The sequence below is a fragment of the Mesoplodon densirostris genome, chromosome 1 (assembly GCF_025265405.1).
Source record: "Mesoplodon densirostris isolate mMesDen1 chromosome 1, mMesDen1 primary haplotype, whole genome shotgun sequence".
Taxonomy (NCBI): Eukaryota; Metazoa; Chordata; class Mammalia; order Artiodactyla; family Ziphiidae; genus Mesoplodon; species Mesoplodon densirostris.
Genome location: NC_082661.1, coordinates 144,846,567 through 144,869,371, shown reverse-complemented (window position 1 = coordinate 144,869,371; position 22,805 = coordinate 144,846,567). Strand labels below are relative to the sequence as shown.

At 39.6% G+C, this 22,805-nt stretch overlaps 1 protein-coding gene across 8 annotated transcripts in view; it reads left to right on the top strand.

Annotated features, from left to right (window-relative positions):
• The window catches only part of KIT (KIT proto-oncogene, receptor tyrosine kinase), an 85,329-nt gene that overhangs the window by 40,835 nt on the left and 21,689 nt on the right, over positions 1-22,805 (top strand). For 4 of the 8 annotated variants that reach the window (XM_060091013.1, XM_060091004.1, XM_060090984.1 and 1 more), the window contains exons 3-7: positions 898-1,179; positions 2,483-2,619; positions 8,831-8,999; positions 13,335-13,524; positions 15,921-16,036. In XM_060091013.1, coding sequence (XP_059946996.1) covers positions 898-1,179; positions 2,483-2,619; positions 8,831-8,999; positions 13,335-13,524; positions 15,921-16,036 — 894 coding nt within the window. Of the gene's footprint in view, positions 1-897; positions 1,180-2,482; positions 2,620-8,827; positions 9,000-13,334; positions 13,525-15,920; positions 16,037-22,805 lie in introns of all 8 variants that reach the window. The other 4 variants (XM_060091009.1, XM_060090994.1, XM_060090974.1 and 1 more) reach the window with 1 other exon arrangement.

Below are 22,805 nucleotides of genomic sequence, written 5' to 3'. Positions count from 1 at the left end.
CCCTCTAAACCTCTATGTTCTTCTTTTAATTCATAGACTCTTTCCCATGCCTCTCCCTTAGTCTTGGAGGTGTAGTGTACATATTTGACTTTGAAGTCAAGCACACTTGGGGTCAAATGAGGCAAGTTATTGTATCACCAGAGGGAAATTATTTCACCTTTCTGAACTAAATAGATCTTCTTACTTGTTAAATAGATTTTTAAAAAAACATACGATTAATTCGGAAACTGGTACAACATGGAAGTATATTTGGACACTTTTCAAAAAAGTGATAAAGGCTCATGCAAAAGTAGAAGTTGTGTCAATTAGATAAGATCAAAACAAATTCCAGATTGGACAGTAGGTGGGAAAGTCCTGAACAAGGTATAATTCCACTTTTTCCCACCCTATTAGATACCATCGGGCTGGCTTATTCTTGGCCCAGTTTCTTTGGAGTGTTACCTGCTGTAGAAAAAAAGTAATTATTACAATAAAATATTCCCAGAGCTTTAAGAGTTCAAATTGTGGTATCAGTCAGACCTGGCTTTGAGTTCCGTCTTGCCATTTCTGGGCTGTGTCACTTAAGGAGAGTTACTGTTTTTGAGACTTCAGTTTATCGATAAAATGGTGATAATGATAGCGCCTGTCCCATAGGGGTGTATTGAGGATTAAATGAGAGTGAGAAGTATGTAATGGTCCAGGCTTAGTGCCTGACACATGGGAAGTGTTTACTAAGTGCTAACTCTTCCTTATTAGTATGATTCGGATAAATTCTACTTTTGTTTGCAAAGAATAAAGTCAGCAGCCATTTGGGCCATTAGGGATTGTTGTTATGCGCGGCAATGTTTTAGATTTTTATAAAATGTTTTCAGTGTCTGTGACCAGCCATTCAAACTACTGGTTGTTGATATGCTGTAGATCCTGAGAAGCTTTTCCTGGTTGAGCTTCCCTTGTACGGGAAGGAAGGCAACGACACACTGGTCCGCTGTCCTCTGACAGACCCAGAGGTGACCAATTACTCCCTCACGGGGTGCGAGGGGAAACCTCTTCCCAAGGACTTGACATTTGTCGCTGACCCCAAGGCCGGCATCACTATCAGAAACGTGAAGCGTGAGTATCATCGGCTCTGTCTACACTGCTCGGCGAACCAGAAGGGCAAGTCCGTGCTGTCGAAGAAATTCACCCTGAAAGTGAGGGCAGGTACGGGCCCTTGTTTGCTTTCTTCTGGGAGTTGGAGCATCCTTTGATCTAAAAGAAGACTTCTCTCTTCTCACTGGTCCAACTTAGTATGTCACTCAGGTAGCTTCTTGGATCATTTCCCCCAGCCTGAAAATAATGCCGGCTGCTTGTGAATACCTTATTTCACAGTCTCCATCCCGTGTGTTGGGTCCATGACCACCTCCAGCTGGGTGTGTCTACCAGGGATGGGCATTCAGATGGTCCTGGGGACAGTCTTTAAACCTACTGACATCAGGACATCCCAAAGTTTCATAACTGCACAAACTGTTCCTTCCAATAGAAACTCATTGGGAAGCCTTAGTTACACTGAAAAGATTAGCATACAGATTTTTCATTCCTTGATTTACTATTGATCTATAAATTGACTTCCTCCTCAGCTATTTAATTTTTTTTTTTCTTTCGGTACGCGGGCCTCTCACTGTTGTGGCCTCTCCCATTGCGGAGCACAGGCTCCGGACGCGCAGGCTCAGCGGCCATGGCTCAAGGGCCCAGCCGCTCCGCGGCATGTGGGATCTTCCCGGACTGGGGCACGAACCTGCGTCCCCTGCATCGCCAGGCAGACTCTCAATCACTGTGCCACCAGGGAAGCCCTCAGCTATTTAATTTTAATACTTTCTCAAACTATTCACAATCTGAGGAGGAAAGTACCAGCTGACTTTGGACCTTGTTATTAATGTGGCATTATGTAGAATATTTTGATAGCTGGAAGATACCCAGATTTTTGTATTTCAGAGATCATCTAACTCAATGCCAGTTGGCATTTAGCTATTGAGTAATTTTTATTAAGGCTTTTGAAAAAAGATGCTCTTTGGAATTAAGGAAAGTTTGATTATTGAAAACCTGTGATTTTAAGAAATAAGACGTTATTTTTACATCACATGGGAAAGATGCCCGTTTGGTTAAAAGAATATAATTAGTTGGTGGTCACATTCTCATGAAACCAGCAAGTCAAATAAAGATGAAGGCAGCTTCACTATGCCAGGGCTTCTACCTGTTTCAAAATAGCATTGCTCAGGATTATTATAATCTCAAAGTAGACAGTCTATCTTTTTCACTCGGTGTTAATGAAGTTACTTGAGGGATGTCCGATTTAATTGCTGATGTCTTCAAATATACAAGTAATACAGATCGGTTAGTACCATACTTTATATCTTATTTAAAAGACCACAAAGTGAGCTGGGCACAGCTGAGGAAAAATGGTAAGTTAAAACGTTATGCTATACTACAGCCAGTTATTTGAGGGCCACGTTTCGTTTTATTCCAGCCATCAGAACTGTGCCTGTTGTGTCTGTCTCCAAAGCCAGCTATCTTCTCAGGGAAGGGGAAGAATTTGCAGTGATGTGCTTGATAAAAGACGTGTCTAGCTCTGTGGACTCAATGTGGATAAGGGAAAACAGCCAGGTGAGTGGATTGTTTTCTCCATTGGCCTCAAGGTATCATTCTCTCTGTGCGGGAGAGTTGAAGGTTTTTCTTTAAAAGAGTCTATTTTTTTAAAAATTTATTTTCTTGAAGTAGAGTTGATTTACAATGTGGTGTTAATTTCTGCTGTACAGCAAAGTGATTCAGTTATACATACATATATACATTCTTTTACATATTCTAGAAAAGTCTGTTAATTGTCCTGGGGATAGCTCAGCTGGTGTGTCTGTCAGAGGTGGAACTGTCTGGAGTGTGTACAGATGTGTATTTACCCCTTCCATTGCACCATATGTAGATGTGTACATTCATTATGAGTAACAGAGAAATGTCATTTTGTACATTTATTTTGAGAAAGTCGTAGAGAAAACTTCAGACTTGTTATTACTCCATGCTGTTTCTTTGAATGACTTCCGTGGGGGGAAAAATTAATGGTTCAGTGAGTAACTACCTTGATTTTTAAAGCTACTATGGCAACTATTCAGGCCAGATTATTTAAAATATTGGGGAAAGTTGCCAGTTTTTTTCCTTCCATATTTAAAACATAAATCAATGGTCTCAGATGTTAGCCAAGAAGCCCTTCCCTCTGCCACAGAGAGAGCTATCCATTTGAGAGATTTCTTTTTGTATGGATCTGATTTCCTCCTTTGAGGCTGCTTACCCGAGATCAGGTTGCTAATGGTTTTCTATTTGTTTTAGTCGCTATTAATAAAATGGTTGTCATCAATCTGAAACATTTGGACACGTTTAGGTTATCATTCATTTAACAAATGCATATTGAATGTCTACTGTATGTCAGATACCGTGTTAGGCATATCTTAAAATTAAATAAATTTTAGCCAGTTATATTTGAATTTTCTCCCTCTCTAATACTCATATTAATAACAAGGTCTTTAAAATGTCCAGTTTCCCTAATATTTTACCTTAAGATTCCCATTGAGTTTTTAATAATTTTTGTTTGAATGATCTTGGCCAACTAGTTAATTTGCTATCGTGGTAGTTTTTCTTTAGTACACACATGCATATTACATTGGAAGAAAGGAAATACTGTCTTTTCATCCTCCTCTTCCTCTTCTTCCACCTCATGCTCTGTATCCAACATTGGCAGTTTCATGCCTGTTTAGAGAATCCTTTGCTAAACAAGTAACTATGGTGATTAGCAAAATGCAAACCATTATAATGGCGTTCATGTAGACCTGTGATGGATGATACCTTGCTAAGTGAAGCCTGCCATTAACGGGAGAATGGAACCAGTGGGTCAGAGAAACAAGTCCTATCATAAAACCAATAGCTTACATATGAATTTTTGACTAACCTTATAGAACACAGTCCCATATTAATTGCCTTTCTATGATCCTTGATTTCAGATGAGAGAACAATTTACGGTGTGTGTAACTGAGCCTCTACAATAACTTGAAATTAGCCTTTTTGAGATGAGAATTAAATTGCCCCAGGCAGTTGTGTTCTGAACCACTTTTTCCCAGGAGTCCTGCATGCCATTCCCAATTAATCCACTGGCGCTGGTAGATAAGCCTGCAGTGTTGGGAACTCTCTGGGGAAATCGCAGTGAGCACCTCCAAGGGTTAAGGAAAAGCAAATCACGTGCAAACAATATGTAATGTGTGACTGGCAGATGGGGCTCATGGCTGTATGCCAGGGTTCATCCATGAATCTTTTATTGATATTGGCTTAATTTGGAATACCTAGCACTGTTAATAGCACTATCAAATTCTTTAAAAATCCATAGTATTTGATCTGGATCATTTAGAATAAGTTTAACTCACAATGAAATTTAGGGTAAAACAACTCTTGTAGTATTTTTGCAGCTGTTTGTTTTAAAACGTAAGAGAGTCTTGGAGTTTATTCAACACTGTGAATCTTGGTTAGCTTTTCTAAGGCTTCTAAACCCTCATATTTTTGCTTGCTTTTATTATGATCTTTGACAGTATCCTAAATTATGGCCTTCGGGTTTGGGTGTTGATGTTGTATCAAGTATTAACAAACTATTCCTTCTAGCACCAATGTATTCATTGTCCTGTTTAGCTCCCTAAACAGGGACTCCTGGGCTCTTGCAGGAACTAGAAGGAAGATACCGGGAATCTAGAATATAGTCTGTGACCTGTCCATTGTCACTCTGCCTTTGCTGAGGAGAAGTCTGTATGATGGACTGGAAGAGGCCAGAGAAAAATGTCACTTCCCCTTTGTCTCTTCTTAACAATTACTCTTAGGCAGGAAAATGTCAGCTTTCTGCCAATTATTAGAAGAACCTCTTAGAAGGGATTATCTTCAAATCGACATAGTGCTCCAAACCGGAAAGGCCTTTAAAGATTATTCTCTCATTGCCTTTTAGAAAGAAAAGCTGAGACCATAGTGGCATCCTTGACTTGGCCAAGATCTCACAGTTAGTTAACCAAGCAGGTTTCTCTTCTTTTTAATTCCAAAACATTCAACTTTGGCAGTCAGCTTTTATGTATGCTTATCTTAGTGAAAAAATTTCCAAAAATATAATAACATGAGAAAAAAAGAAATAGCTATAATTCTAACACTGTACATTAGCAGCGCTGTGCAGTAGAAATATAATGTGAGCCTCCTATGTAATTTAAAATTTTCTAGTAGGCACATGACAGAGTAAAAAAAAAAGTAAAATTGATTTTAATGTATTTTATTTAACCCAATATATCAAAAATATTTTATCATATAATTAACATTAAAAAATTTTTTTAACATCTATATTGGAGTATAATTGCTTTACAATGGTGTGTTAGTTTCTGCTTTATAACAAAGTGAATCAGTTATACATATACATATGTCCCCATATCTCTTCCCTCTTGTGTCTTCCTCCCTCCCACCCTCCCTATCCCATCCCTCTACGTGGTCACAAAGCACCGAGCTGATCTCCCTGTGCTATGCGGCTGCTTCCCACTAGCTATCTGTTTTACATTTGGTAGTGTATACATGTCCATGCCACTCTCTCACTTTGTCCCAGCTTACCCTTCCCCCTCCCTGTATCCTCAAGTCCATTCTCTAGTAGGTCTGCATCTTTATTCCCGTCTTGCCCCTAGGTTCTTCATGACCATGTTTTTTTTCTTAGATTCCATATATATGTGTTAGCATATGGTATTTGTTTTTCTCTTTCTGACTTAACTTCACTCTGTATGACAGACTCTAGGTCCATCCACCTCACTACAAATAACTCAGTTTCGTTTCTTTTTATGGCTGAGTAATATTCCATTGTATATATGTGCCACATCTTCTTTATCCATTCATCTGTCGATGGACACTTAGGTTGCTTCCATGTCCTGGCTATTGTAAATAGAGCTGCAACGAACATTGTGGTACATGACTCTTTTTGAATTATGGTTTTCTCAGGGTATATATGCCCAGTAGTGGGATTGCTGGGTCATATGGTAGTTCTATTTTTAGTTTTTTAAGGAACCTCCATACTGTTCTCCGTAGTGGCTGCATCAATTTACATTCCCACCAACAGTGCAAGAGGGTTCCCTTTTCTTCGCACCCTCTCCAGCATTTATTGTTTGTAGAACTTTTGATGATGGCCATTCTGACCGGTGTGAGATGATATCTCACTGTAGTTTTGATTTGCATTTCTCTAATGATCTATGATGTTGAGCATTCTTTCATGTGTTTGTTGGCAATCTGTATATATCTTCTTTGGAGAAATGTCTATTTAGGTCTTCTGCCCATTTTTGGATTGGGTTGTTTGTTATTTTGATATTGAGCTGCATGAGCTGTTTGTAAATTTTTGAGATTAATCCTTTGTCAGTTGCTTCATTTGCAAATATTTTCTCCCATTCTGAGGGTTGTCTTTTGGTCTTGTTTATGGTTTCCTTTGCTGTGCAAAAGCTTTTAAGTTTCATTAGGTCCCATTTGTTTATTTTTGTTTCTATTTCCATGACTCTAGGAGGTGGGTCAAAAAGGATCTTGCTGTGATTTATGTCATAGAGTGTTCTGCCTATGTTTTCCTCTAAGAGTCTGATAGTGCCTGGCCTTACATTTAGGTCTTTAATCCATTTTGAGCTTATTTTTGTGTATGGTGTTAGGGAGTGCTCTAATCTCATACTTTTACATGTACCTGTCCAGTTTTCCCAGCATCACTTATTGAAGAGGCTCTCTTTTCTCCACTGTATATTCTTCCCTCCTTTATCAAAGATAAAGTGACCATATGTGCATGGGTTTATCTCTGGGCTTTCTATCCTGTTCCATTGATCTGTATCTCTGTTTTTGTGCCAGTACCATACTGTCTTGATTACTGTAGCTTTGTAGTATATAGTCTGAAGTCAGGGAGCCTGATTCCTCCAGCTCCATTTTTCTTTCTCAAGATTGCTTTGGCTATTCGGGGTCTTTTGTGTTTCCATACAAATTTTGAAATTTTTTGTTCTAGTTCTGTGAAAAATGCCAGTGGTAGTTTGATAGGGATTGCATTGAATCTGTAGATTACTTTGGGTAGTAGAGTCATTTTCACAATGTTGATTCTTCCAATCCAAGAACATGGTATATCTCTCCATCTATTTGTATCATCTTTAATTTCTTTCATCATTGTCTTACAATTTTCTGCATACAGGTCTTTTGTCTCCTTAGGTAGGTTTATTCCTAGATATTTTATTCTTTTTGTTGCAGTGGTAAATGGGAGTGTTTTCTTAATTTCACTTTCAGATTTTTTCATCATTAGTGTATAGGAATGCTAGAGATTTCTATGCATTAATTTTGTATCCTGCTACTTTACCAAATTCATAACATAAAAATTATTGATGGGATATTTTACACTACTTTTTTCATATTAAGTCTTTAAAATCTGGGACATATTTTATATTTACAACACAACTCAATTTGGACCTACTACATTTCAAGTGCTCAGTAGTCTCAAGTGGTTAGTCCTTATAAATGCTATATTGCCTACATTTTTTTTCATGTTTATTTTCTCTCTCCCCTCATGCATATGTATTAACACATGGTTGCTGTCTTAAGGTACACTCATTTTATGCTTTTTACATAAAAGAAGCATTTTTCTTATTTTCACGTATTCATAATTTTGATACCTGGTATACATTTAGGTCATCTCCAATTTTTCACCACAGTAAATATCTTGGAGCTTTTGTTTCCTTGTTTTTTGTTTTCTTGTTTCCTTGAGATAAATTTGCTGGAGTTGCTCAGTGGTCTGAACATGCTTCCAAGTTGCTTTCCAGAAGGACTGTTCAGATTTACAGTACTGTAAGAATGGTCTAATGCTAATAGGTTCACCATAGCCTGGCCAGGGAATCACCCTTGATCTTGTTCCATGTCAATATCAGCTCCTGTTTATTTTCTTTTTTAGTTGCTTCCCTTCCCCCATTGTAATAGGAATGTGTTCATGTTACAGAAAATTTGGAAGATGTAGAAAGCTGTATGCTATTCCTTTTAATCTTTTCAGAGAGTGGTTATAGTTTATATTATGGTTGTTTCCCCATGACGTTTTCCATACAAGAAATGTCTCCATGTCTTATCTGCAGATAAATATTAACAGTGGCGTGGTGATATCACAAGAGTAAATGCACAACCTTTTCTCTTCAGCTCATGTGTAAATAATTTGGGATTTTGTCTTATATGTCTTATATACTTTGGAACTCCCTTTAATACTTGCCAAAATTCTGCTGGATAAGAACTATAGGATGAATTTTCGAGTTAGTCTTAGACACTGTAAGTCTATTTTTATTCATGAAAATAATATAAATGTTAATAAAATAGAACGATTGTTACTAGTGATGTGTTTTCTTTCAATCAATGGGATGTAGAATAGAAAAAATATATACAACAGAAAATATTGATAGGATATAAATATGCTGACTTGTAAAATATCAGTATCCTGTATTATTTCTTATATAAGAACTTTTAAATTTTGGAACTGTTAAAAAATATTTAGCACTGCAGAGAATTTGGAATTACGTATGCTGTGGTTATTAAGAAATGAATTTTCATGTTTTTACAATCATTAGTAATGACTATCTTTCAATATAATCCTGTAATATGAAGTGTTCCAATGACAGACTTGTCATGGTGTTTTATTATACTTACTTAAGTAGTGATAATGAATGCTAATACGGAGAAGTTAATTGCTGCTATTTTTAATTTATCTAGGAAAGATCCTGAATATAAATTTTATGGTAATCTTTGATTTTTTTCCCTTCCCTTCTGAAACCAGCAGACTAAAGAACAGGTGAAGAGGAATAGCTGGCATCAGGGTGACTTCAATTTTCTTCGTCAGGAAAGATTGACTATCAGCTCAGCAAGAGTTAATGATTCTGGTGTGTTCATGTGTTATGCCAATAATACTTTTGGATCAGCAAATGTCACAACAACCTTAGAAGTAGTAGGTAAATATCTCTGGGAATGAATAAATTACTGGCATAGTGAATGAAGAAATTACTAGATAGTTTCCTTTTTACGTTAATGGAATGTTGAACAGATTCTTAGGGTTTTTATTATTACTGAATGAATGGATGAATATATGAAAGAAAATGATCTTTGTAGCCTCTTCCAACTAGAGCACAAAAGCAAATTCTACCAGTTTAATAGAGGCAGGTGGAAAGTTGTAACTGTGAAGCTATTTGAACATGTCATTCTCTGCTTACCTCCTCTACCTCAACAAATACAATGTAGATTGAGCCTTTCCAGAAACTCTAGTCCTTGCTGAATGACTTGAGTTTGGAAATGGATGGAGACTTCTCTGTGGAGGAAGGCATATGCTTAGAGCTTCATGTATTTCTCTGAATCTTTTGGTGAGGTTCCGCAGCCTTTTGGTTTATCGTTTTATGATTCATGGGCTCTAGTCACCGTTTGTAGCAGGAAGGACTGAATTGGCTTCTCCTCCTCAGTACACCCCTGACCTCACCCTGTCCTCCAGCCTTATAGGCTGTAGCATAAACCTTCAGGAAGGCAGCCCACCAGGCATGGGTCATTGATTCTACAGAGCATAAACTGAAACATGGTAATCTGTGCCCTAACCCCATCATTATCTGGCATACACAACTGGTTTAATCTTCCGTGCTTTAGATCTTACTGAATATTTATTTCCCAAGCATCTACTTAATGAGATCAGAGTGTGGTATTTTGAATTACTGAAAATAATAATAATTTTTTTTTTTTTTTTTTTTTTGTGGTACGCGGGCCTCTCACTGTTGTGGCCTCTCCCGTTGCGGAGCACAGGCTCCGGACACGCAGGCCCAGCGGCCATGGCTCACGGGCCTAGCCGCTCCGCGGCATGTGGGATCTTCCCGGACCGGTGCACGAACCTGTGTCCCCTGCATCGGCAGGCGGACTCTCAACCAACGCGCCACCGGAGAAGCCCAATAATAATTTTAAAATTACTTTGTTTACACTTTTCTTGTCTTTTGAGTACTGTTTGCATTTAATCTATTTTCTTGTCTTTTTAATGCAACCATATTCTCAGCGCTTGACTTTAAGTACTTGTAGGGTGGTGAAATTCATCATGAGCAATAATAAAATGATGTGATATTTATTTTCATTTCTCTCCTTTCCCCCATATTTCTTCAATAATTTATGTAACAGTTAGAGGTCTGCGATTTATCCCACAATAATCTCATATGATTTTGGCGTCTCTGCCCATGTTGTAACGGAAAGTATCTCACCAGACTGAACGTGAAAAAGACACTTTACTTGCAATTACAGAGCCAGCCCAGAGGAAGGGTACTACTCTGTCCCTAAACGTGATTGTGAACCATTTATTAATTTGAATAAAAGGCTATGCTTTTAAAATATTAAACTCCATAAGTGCTAATTTGCTAAGTTGATTAGGGAGCATGTTGATATATCAGCTTCAGCTCCAGAAAGCAATTAGTAAGGATGTTTGGAGCTTATTGTTGTATGTAATCAGATTTTTTAAATCCATTCATCAATTTCCAAGAATATAGCTGTATAACTGGAAAGACTTGAGGCCGTGAAACCTGAATCTGGCTTTGTACTATTTCAGGAGTGGGTCGGGATGGGATGAACAGTAAGAGACAAAGAGAAAACTAATTTCTTTAGGGGCCGGGAGTAGGATTTGGACACAGTGTGGAGTAGCGCAAAACACAAGGCTTCCGGGTGGCCCCAACCTGGTTTTGAGTTGGAGCTCTGCCACTTAACTTTCAAATGCACCCCACTTTAACTCTGCCTGCATTTTCTCTTCCAAGAAACATAGCCTCTAACTCCCAAGGCTGTGGAGGGAGAAAGGCCATATATTTTGCAGATGTGCCCGGCACAGTGTTTGCACTTGATTAAATGTTAATGTCTCATCAATTTCTTAAATCATCCTCTGTAACAACCCAGGTGGGGTTCTTTGAGTCTAATAATTCTTACACTTCATGAATTTGAAGCTGTGTCCTATTATAGGACATAAAACTATATTGAGCAAACTGGACTATAGAAAACTCAGGAGAATTTTAGTATTTTGTACGTGATGATAGGGAGAGAAATCAGTGGAAATATTGTTGTCTGTGGTGTTTGAATATTTTGCATTGTGTGATATCTTTGAATTTATGACCTTGAGTACCTGAAAATTTAATGTGACGTTCAGACAAAACATTTATTTCCGCAAAATTAATCTAAATTAGCTTAAAGAATGGCAGGGGTGTACCATTTATGATTCGGGTATTAGAACAAAGTGGCGTTTTAATTTCATTTGGATGATTTTTGATTTTCACCTGAAAAATATCTTTCCCATTGATACAAAGGACAGTTTGACTCCATTTTTTAATTCTGAATCTGTAGGAAACTAAAGGAGAGTCAAATACTCTAATGTCACCCTCATGGGGGCTATCAATATATTTAACCAAACAGTGCCAAAGACAATGGCACTGTTTGGTTAAATGACAATATAAAACGTTATAATTAACTTTCAAATTTTGAAAAATAAATGGAAGATTAAAACTCTTCCATAATTCCACAAACTTGATACAACCTTTTTTAGGATTTGGTATATGGTTATATTTTTATATGCAACAGGATTTTAATTATGCATACAATTTTATGTTCTCTCTCTTTCTCACTTAAAGTATGTGGAGACTCTAGGCTGTGCAACAGTAAAGAGACCAGCCTTGGGTTCTTACAGACCTGTATTCACATATAGGCTCTGCTTTGGGTAGCCAGCTATATGGCTTTCCAGGACTTGATTTCTTTTTCATCTGTAATTAGCGGTTACAAGCGTTCTCTTTCAGTATTGTTATAAGTTAAATGTTTGTCATAATTATTAAATAAAGTGTATGCTAAAGAACTTAAGGCAGTTCTAATAGTAAGCATTCCATAAATGGAGGCTATAAATATGATATTGGCAATTATTTTATGATGGTCTTTTTCAAGCTCTTCCTTGTATTGTTATTATTATATAATAATCTAAGGGCTGCTTTATTTACTTAGCCAGTTCTCTATTTTCTCATTTTTTAAATTATTATGACTAGTGTAAATAACACTTCTTTTTGCACGTAGCCATCTACCTCACTAAGAAGAGTTCTCTGGATTAAATTGAAAAATAGATAATTTTTAAAAATCTATATTGCTAAATGCTTTCCAAAAGAGTTGTGCCCATTTACAAAGTGCTACTTTAATTACACTTGCAAAATTATTGAGTTTATTTCAGATTAGTTTTGCTATTTTTCCAGAGTGGATATACATTATTTTTTAACAGCTTTATTGAAGTTTTGCTACTTTTAATATGTGAAAAGGAATGCCTTATTTAAATTAGTGGTTTATTTTTCCTTCTATATTTTTATGTCCTCTTTTTCCTATTACCTTAATTAATTTTCCTATATATAGATATTTTTTGAAAATGTTTATGTATTTAGATTTGTCTTTTATGATTTTTATTTCTTTGGTTGCTTCTAAAAAGCCTAGAAAACTCCCCTTGCCCTCCCTCCACAAAGTTTGATAGAAGTAAATTCCGTTGTGTAGTTAAAAATATGGTTTAATTATTAAAATGCTGTCTTAGATTCATTTGTGATATATGATATGGTAAGAAGACCTAAGTTTATTTTTCTCTAAATACTAAATGACATTCTTGCAACATTTTTATTAAATATTGGGGCTCTCTTCCCCTTCTTGATTTATGACATCTTCTTATCACATATACAATTATCTTGGATCTGGGTATGGGCTAACTATTTAGTCCAAATACTTTTTAGCCTAATAAACATCAGGACTGGTAGTTCTAGAAGACTTATAAGATGGTGATAGATCTTTAACAGACTTGCTTAAGAGACAGAGATAAGAGAATAAACATTTCCAACATGTGTCCTTTCTCACTTTATGACTATGATTCTCCAAGAGCAAAATAAAGTGTAAAATGGCTAGTCAAAATTCTTACTTGTGGGCTTCCCTGGTGGCGCAGTGGTTGAGAGTCTGCCTGCCAATGCAGGGGACACGGGCTCGTGCCCCGGTCCGGGAGGATCCCACATGCCGCGGCACGGCTGGGCCCATGAGCCATGGCCGCTGAGCCTGCGCGTCCGGAGCCTGTGCTCCGCAACGGGAGAGGCCACAACAGTGAGAGGCCCGCGTACCGCAAAAAAAAAAAAAAAAAAAAAAATTCTTACTTGTCATTGCCAATTAATACTGGAAATCAGTCAATATCTTTATAATCCAAAGATAAAGTTTTGTTATTTGTCAAGATAACATTTTGGGGATAACAGTTTCTTTCTGTCTCATTCTGCTGTGATTAGATAAAGGATTCATTAACATCTTCCCTATGATGAATACAACAGTATTTGTAAACGATGGCGAGAATGTGGATCTGGTTGTCGAGTATGAGGCATATCCCAAACCTGAACACCGACAGTGGATATATATGAACAGAACTTCCACTGACAAGTGGGAAGATTACCCCAAGTCTGAGAATGAAAGTAACATCAGGTAAGAAAAGGGCCTTGTTTGGGGAATTACACATTCCCCCCACCCCGTCCCCTTGGCTTACCGGATCCTATTTCTGTGACCCGTCAGTGTATGAGAGGACAGCTGATACAGAAGGAAGTTTGGGGCTGCTTCCTGAGTCGTCATCATTTCATTTTGCTGTGTGTTTAGAGCACACAGAAAAGTCCATGCGTCAGTTTTCTTGTTTGTAAATTGGAGGATAGTTCTCTCCTAGAGTTCTGAGGATAGTTCATAGCAGTGACTAGCATATACTAGGACACATTAAATAATTCTCTTCAGAGAAAGAGAAATGTTATTGCCTTTAATCATTTTTTTAAAACTGTAAGAAAACTAAAAATCATTAAGTATCTTTGGGCCAGGCGGGGAACCTAAGTTTCTTTTACATCAGACATCTCTCTCTCTCTCTCTCTTTTTTTTAATTTTTACTTACTTACTTACTTATTTATTTATGGCTGTGTTGGGTCTTCGTTGCTGCATGCGGGCTTTCTCTAGGTGCGTTGAGCCAGGGCTACTTTTTGTTGCGGTGCATGGGCTTCTCATTGTCGTGGCTTCTCTTGTTGAGGAGCACGGGCTCTAGGCGTATGGGCTTCAGTAGTTGTGTCACATGGGCTCTGTAGTTGTGGCTCGCGGGCTGTAGAGCGCAGGCTCAGTAGTTGTGGTGCACGGGCTTAGTTGCTCTGTGGCATGTGGGATCTTCCTGGACCAGGGCTCGAACCCGTGTCCCCTGCATCGGCAGGCAGATTCTTAACCACTGAGCCACCAGGGAAGCCCCAGACCTCTCATTTGATCCTCAAAACACTTACAATAAAAACAGTAGCAATAGTGACACTTCATGTAAGCTGTGTGTGCTTTTTTCCTGCCATGTGCTGTTCAAAGTCCCTCATGTACATTAACTCAATAATTTTGGTCCTCACAAATCCGATGAGGAGGCACTCTTACTTCCCTTCTTTCTATAGAAGAGGAATCTGAGACCTAGATGGGTTAATTTGATCAAGAGCCCACGGCTGGTAAGAGGTAGGTGCCTAGATAGAGTTAGTATTTCATCCTAGTCAGGAGCTCTTGGCTGTTGTAAGAGTGTGGATAAGAAAGGATGCTGTCCTGGGCCTCGGTCTAAGGGTTGGAGGGAAGAGCATGGATTGGGAGGTGTCCAGGCTTCCTCCTTAAAGGTGATCGAAGGGCTAGGAAAGAGGCAGGAGCTGAGGATGCTCTCAGGAGTCTGGTTGTGGCAGCCAGGTTGGATGGTAAGAGGCAGTACTATTCGAGAGGGAGGGGGCAAAGGCAATGAGCTCAGCTTGGGGTTTGTTGAATTTGAGGTTGACTGTGGGATCTGGAGTTCAGGTAGAATGTATCGTAGGTCACCTTCCCTGGATGCAGCGCCTGCGGGAGGGATTCACAGGCAGGGTCTTCATTAAAGGAGAGAGAGACCTGGCGGAGAGTTGGGGGGAACAGGGTAGGGAGGGGAAAGGACAGAAGAAAGGGTGTGGGTGAGCCACAGTCCAGTCCCAGGGGCATTCTGGACTGGGGGGCGTGGGATGTGAGCATAGGTCTGTAGAGGAAGAAGGCATAGGACAGGGAGGTCTGGACTAGAGGTCAGGATTTGTGAGCAGACAGTAAGAAGTTCAGGGGAGCGTGGATTGCCCAGGGAGCACGTGCAGTGTGAGAGGAGAGACTGAACCAGCCACCGCGTGTCGAGTCGGTTGTGGGGGTCAAGGGGTGCCCAGGGCGCTCCGTCCATGCTGGAGCCCGTGTCAGTAATGCCCCCGATGGTGGTACTGCGTGCTCAGTTATCACAGCCATCTATGATGTCCTTGGGGTGAAACAGAAGGTCGAATAGCACATGCTGCAGAGGACACTGGAAAGAAGCAGCGGCGGGGGTGGGGTGGGTAGGAGGAAAGCCAGGAGACGGTGGTGTCACAAGAAGGAAGGTGAGGGCAGCGGTATTGACCTTGCCGTGTGACCCTGAAGCATCTGCATGGAGCCACCTACATGGAGATGCCTGCCAGCCTGGCGTTTTGCCAGGCAGGTGCTGTTAAAGCAGGGCGGGCGAGTTCAGGACACTGATGAGAGGGAGGCTGAACAGGGCAGAGAAGGATGCGGCCGTGGGGACAGCTCAGGAAGAGGAAGAGGCTGCCATGTCTGTGAGGTTGCCTTAATGCCGAGAGAGCCTTTCCCCACTCTGTATTCTCACACGCCAGGCATCTGTCCCAAATGAAATACATATGTGTGTTCTTGTTTGTTAATGTGGATCTTGTTAATACTGAATTAAGTGGGGCATATTTTTCCAAAATAAGCATGTATTTCCAGGTAGAAACTGATAAAGCCACACGCTCCGAGGCCGGCCGTCCACAGGTGACTGATGGGTTGTCCTTTCTTTGTAGATATGTAAGTGAACTTCATCTAACCAGATTAAAAGGGACCGAAGGAGGCACTTACACATTTCTCGTGTCCAATTCTGATGCGAATTCTTCCATGACATTTAATGTTTACGTGAACAGTGAGTAGAACGAATGGCTCCTTATCTTTTTATTTTTTTATTCTTTTAAGTTGTGGCTAGTGTTTGTAACAGCTGCTGCACTGAGTTCACTGTGTACTGGGTCAATAACGTTTCATGATAATTTGACCTTAACAAAGACCTCGTGGTTTGGTGGTTGGAAGACTGTGTACAAAAACCACTTCCTTGTCCTACATTTCACTGACCACATGACCTTGTAGCTGGCACTCAGATGCTGGGTGCTGCCTTTGAAGTCAACAGAGGAGCCATAGAAGTTAAAAATAGCAAACAGTTTGAGGGAGAATGTATTCTTACTGATTGTTGAAATGGGGAGCCGGAGGTTGAATAGGAGCTAGATTATGGTATTAGGTGGGAAAGAAGTGCTATCAAGCCCTGACAAACAATTTCTCGTTACAACACTTTCTCTTTCGGGGTTGGGGTATTCTTTTTTTTTTTTTTTTGCGGTACGTGGGCCTCTCACTGCTGTGGCCTCTCCCGTTGCGGAGCACAGGCTCCGGACGCGCAGGCCCAGCGGCCATGGCTCACGGGCCCAGCCTCTCCGCGGCTTGTGGGTTCTTCCCGGACCAGGGAACGAACCCATATCCCCTGCATCGGCAGGCAGACTCTCAACCACTGCGCCACCAGGGAAGCCCATGTTGGGGTATTCTTTGTGTGAGATGAATGCAGTATCGCTCAGCTCAGTGGGTCCCCACTGTGTATCGCGTGGAGGCTGTGGGAGAAGGGAACAGGTGGTTTAGGGTGGGAGGATGGCAGTGGACGTGGGAACCTGAACACCTGAGCCCTGTGTGGCTCACATCCCACAGTGTCTTGGGGCAGCTTCTCTGCACAGAGGCTGATGCCTGGGGCTGTGCTCACCAGCTGGGACTTTTGCCAAATGTAAGGCCTGCTCTGCTCTGGGGCCCCCTGCATTTCCCAGGAAGGGTGGCAGGTGCCTGCCACACCACACCAGCCAGGGGACCAGAGGCAGGAGGCCTCCAAAGACACGGAATCCCAAGGGACCGGCCCACAAAATGACCATCGGAATTAGCCATCCGGGGCATGGCGGGGGGTGGGGGGGTGGGGCGTGAGGAGACAACCTGGCACATTCCCTAGAGAACAGCTTAGTAACAGTTTGTGTGTGTTGGGCTGCACGATGGGAGCCAATTCCCTGTCCTCCAGGAGCTTATTACTTGCTGCATAGAGTGATTTTCCATCATTACTTCACTGATGCTGCCACTCACTAGCGTGGTGGGGTGGCGAGCGTGATCCCTTTACAAATGAAGACAGGAAGCAGCTAGCAAGTGACCCTCAAGACAGGTTTTTGATTGCTAATCTGGAGTCTTTTGTCAATTCCAGCATTTCCAAAATCGTGTTTCCTGAACAAGGTGTTAACATGTATTTAGATAAAAGAGCATCACATCTGCATAAACATTGTTCTTAACTACAGACCTTCTCAGCATCCTTCATATGCTAACGTGTATTTTGCCTGCCCAGGAGGAGGCATGGGAATGAGCATATATCTCACATTTGTATGACCACAGAACTCTCCTTTTCCAAGGGAAACATGTTAATTAACATCTCAGTTCCTGGGGACAATTTTGATTATGTGGTATCTCATTGGCCTGCAATTCAAATATCTCTAGATTAATTCAGTTGTTAATCAGAAGAGTTTAGTGTATTACACATGGGCAAAACTACCTGCTTACTATTCAAGTAATTGAAGAGATGATTGTAGGTAAATCAATATCCTTGCAAGCGTCATATCCATACTGTCCATACAAAACTTTATTTAGGGTGTTCTAGTGCAGTGCTTCTCAAACTGTCTGTGGTAAAGGACCTTTTGTATTTTTAACTTCTTATAAAATACAATACTTCTTATTGTATTAGATCAATACTTATTATAAAATACAGAAAGAACCAGTCACTAGAGAAGTGAGATGGAAAAGAGCAAAGATATATAAAATCCAAGAATGGATTTTTTTATTATTAGATTTCAACGGATACAATTAAGTCAAATTGCTTAGTCTTGGTTTCTATGCTTAGGTCCCCAGTACCAGTAGATCATGGACATGGCCTACTCGACAGGCCTCACTTTCAGAAGCATAGTAGTTGGGAACTTTATAAAATTGTGTCGTTTGCATTTCTCTTTCCCTGGCTTCAAGGTCCAGGGTGCATTAAGATCTGTCTCTTTCCCCCTTTTTCCTGCTTCCATTTGCCAGTGTGTGTGGTCTGCCAGTCAGTCATGAGTCATTGACCTTAGAAAGACATCTCTGAAGTCACCCTTGCTTTTCTCAGGGTGACAAAGTTGCTACCTTTTTACTTACCAGCCTAATTTGCCATCCGATAGGATCGGTGTTAATGACCTCTGCTGGTGAATTCACGCCTGTTTGAAACTAGAGAGGAAATGGCCTGAACTGTCCCAAATTATCCCTTCTTGGATTCCCTGTTAGTGCAGGAGGCCTTTTCTATTGTATACTCTGGGGCCTGGGTCGCAAATACCTCCCAGCACGTACTGAGCTCCTGCTTCATGGCACTGGGCACACGGGTGAGGGTGTGTAGTGTCTGCCCTCGTAGGTTAAGCTCTTCAGGGAGTCTCTTCATTGATGTCAGTTTATTACAAACACTAAGCTGACTATAAAGGCATTTATTTCACTTAACCTAACATGCTGGATTTTTTGATCTCCAAATGCTTTGACAGAGGTAGCATTTTTGTGTGAATCTTTTATCTGTTTCTTATGAAGTATGTCCCAATTGCTCTTCACAGATATAGTTAGCTAATTTCTTTGTTAACTTTATTTTTTGGATTGAAAAAAAATTCTAATTGATGTATCATGGGGCAAGATTTTTTTTAATGTTAAATTTAAAATCAAAAGCTAAAAATAGTTTTAAAATTTAAACTTGGACCAGTTGTGTCTATTTTGACATACCATTTTAGCTGAGCCAAATACATATGTAGATCTACTGCATATTTTATTCTGTAAATAAGCTTAGCCCCAAGGGTGAGGGGAATTGTGCTCTGCAAGAACTAGAATGAATAAAAATCAGAATAATAAATGCATGCTATTAGTGTAGGAATTCAGGCTACTTTCACTCAGTGACAGGGATGCATAATTGCTTAATAGATTCAGCTATGAGAAATGCTCAGGAAGATCCTTGATTTTGAATAGTTAAATGTTTGGTGGTTGAAGAATCCATTTGTTTTGAAAATTCCACATGTAGATTTGAGGATATTGTGCGTGTGTGTGTGTGTGTGTGTGTGTGTGTGTGTGTGTTCTAATCACTTATGTGGAGCCTTTAAGAGAAAAATATATGTATACACGTTAAACTTGAAAATGTTTTAATACTGTTTTTAACTTCTCTAACAAGCCATGATTTACATGGGTCTGGTAAGTAGGCTCACTGATATTAAAGGTGGTTTATAATGGCCAAAAAGTGAAACAAAAAAATCAGTGATTCTTTGCATTGAACTTTCATTACTACAATTACTCTTGAATTGCTTATTGAAGGTGTATACAGAAATCAGATTCTTAGTTCTAAAAAGAAGTTTGATATCTTAGGTGAAAATGGCCATTTGTTTCCCTTTCAGACAAAATTGGGAGGAAAATAGAGTTCTAAGAACTATAAAACTACCCAAAAGTGCTTTCTTAATAGGCACTACTCTTTGCAAAATTCCTGCAAATGTTTAGAAAAAGTGACATCACCAAGATTCTGTAGGTAGCCTGTGATAATGGATTAGAAACTTATGGTCTCTTTGGTTACAATAAATGGCATACAGTAAAGGTTTTTATCAGATCCAGGACAAATAAGAGGCCAAACACATATTTTAACCCTGGTTATCCACTTGGCCCCCCGTCTCTCTCTCTCACACACAAACACACCACATTTTCTTTACTCATTCATCCACTGAAAGAAATTTAGGTTGTTTCCATACCTCGGCTGTTGTGAATATTACTGCGGTGAACGTGGGAGTACTGATAATCCTTCGAGATAATAGTTTTGTTTCCTTTGAATTTATACCCAGAAGTAGGATTGATGGATCACATGGTAGTTCTATTTTTAATTTCTCGAGAAACGTCCATACTGTTTTCCATAATGGTTATACCAATTTATGTTCCCACCAACAGGATATGAGTTCTCTTTCTCCACATTGTCACCAACACTTGTTTTCTTGTCTTTTCAATAATAGTCATACCGACAGGTGTGAGGAGATATCTCATTATGGTTTTGATTGGCCAGTAACTTAAAATGACACTAATAGCAAGCATTATAAAATGTTATCTGGTAGCATTTCCAGATCAGTATTATGAATTTAAAATTTGTAGCAAATGATATCTGGGAGCCATAAATAGATCCCTCTCCAATCTCAAAGGTCTATCCTTCAATGACAGACCTATCAGCTGAGTGAGAGCATGGTGGTACTCAGGTGGTGGTACAGGAAGGCCATGAGGACAAGTAAGGTCTAGAGAATGAAAGCGCTTGCCTTTCATCTTTGGGATTACACGGAACACCGGTAATGTTAAGCTCGATTGGATATCCAAACAACGGCTGAACTCTACACCAAATTAATTCTCAAAATCACCGATTTCCCTCCATTTATGGCAGAGTGTTAACAGGGGGTTGAAACAATTTAAGGAAATGCTAAATAATATATTATTTCTAAACCACGGCATCATATAATTAACATCCTGTCTGGTGTAAGCGATTATTTATAGATCATACAATATACCCAAATCAGTCAAAGTAATAAATCATCTAGAATGAGGCTTCTTCATGGGAGTGTTTCCCTTTGACCACATCTACAGAATCTGAGCTGCTTTTTATGTATTTTTTATTTTGGGTCATAGTTAAATCCAGTTATGGATAGCTAAACTATCCTTCTTCCAGGGAGAAGCCACCCTAAGTGCAACACTGTGCAAATAAAGCACATGCGCAGCCCACCATTTGCCGTAGGTGAGGGTAGACCTAACAGGACAGCCGTGTAGCTAGATGGCTTTGGACAGTCTGCCAGCCAGCCAGCCAGCCATCTGGGTCATCCACCTGGCTGGAAGTTTCAGTGACTTTATCCAGGGTAAAATAATACCCGGGGTGGCTGTGGCAGTTTGGGGGTTTGGGGCACCTTTCCAGATCCTCATGAGTCAAGAGAACAAAGTTACTAGGACTTTGCCTTTTGGGAAAGTGGAAATGTTTTCCTACCTCTTAACCTATTAGCCTTTCTATTTCCATTTTTTAAAGATGATAGGGCCTTCCAAACATTCGGGTGTCCAAACCATACTTGCGGTAGAGGCTACAATTTTAAGACTTACTGCTAATACACTTATCGAGTTTTACTTGAGAAGCTTTGCTGTTTAGTGTTTTTCTGTTTTTTCTTTTCTTTTTTCCTACTAGGTGGATTCTATTAGACCTACTCCTATACTAAATTACTGGAATTCTTCAACGTTAAATAAAGCTAGTGCTAAATAGACCTCCTTTCTCTGATTTATTTACTTGCTTTTGAGAGTTTGCTGTAAGGCTACCACAGTAACCAGAATGTAGCCTGGTTTGTGCAAACATTTGTATACATGTGTTTTTAGCTTTAAACAATTTTTTCTTATTATAAAAATGTTATGTGAAGGATAGGATAACTTGAAAACACAAATAGGCAAAAATAAGAATCAAACAAGTTTTAATTGTACCTTTTGAAGTTTATTTACATGTTATGGATTACCAGTGCTAATATATCTCTTATATATATCTTTACAGACCATTTTTAAAACTTTTTTGTGTGTGTGTGTGGGTGGAACAAGAATGAGGTTCTTTTGCTAACTAACCTTGTGTGCTTTGGTGCTGAGCAGTGAATGCACTGTAAGCAATCTTCCATGCCATAATATTTCTTCTACAGTATTACTTTGGTAATCTCATTGCATGGCTATTTGATAATTTCTTTAACCCGTATTTGATACCATTTTGAGACATTGTGGTGTGTGAGGGTGGGACTCTGAAATGATGTGACTGGGTTTTTAAAGAAACCAACCAAATGATTATTTAAAGTTTATAATTATCTTGTTTAATCTCAAATGAGCGACCTCAGCTAAGTGCCTGGAAGTTGATAAGGTTATCATCTGTCATCTTTCATGCTCCTATGTCTCGAACATATGTCACAGAAGAAACACTGTGATGGCTTGCAGGACAGTTCCAAATTAAGGAATAATTTTCAGATCTTCTTAGTATGGGTAGTTAATCTATATAAAAATAGTTTCTTATCTTTCTACATTATTTTTTTTATAGGTAATTTGAGACTTGACAGTATCTGAAGTCTGTTTTTATTTTCTTTTCCTGAACTTGAAATGAGTTTTTGTTCTTAAATTGCTTGGGAGTTATGAGTGTTGGTTTTTTTTTGTTTGTTTTGCGGTACGTGGGCCTCTCACTGTTGTGGCTTCTCCCGTTGCGGAGCACAGGCTCCGGACGCGCAGGCCCAGTGGCCATGGCTCACGGGCTCAGCCGCTCCGTGGCATGTGGGATCTTCCCGGACCGGGGCACGAACCCGTGTCCCCTGCATTGGCAGGCGGACTCTCAACCACTGAGCCACCAGGGAAGCCCATGAGTGTTGTTTCTGATGTGGCACTTTAATATCTCCTTCTCCTTATGAAGAGGATCTCTGGATGCAAGAATTGCTATAGACATTTAAATTAGAAGAAAAAAGGAATATCATGGCAAACTACTTTAGAGTTTGATTCTCTTATATTTTGAAAAAAATTTAGGAAATGTGTTGGTATCATTTTTCTTTCATGTCTCA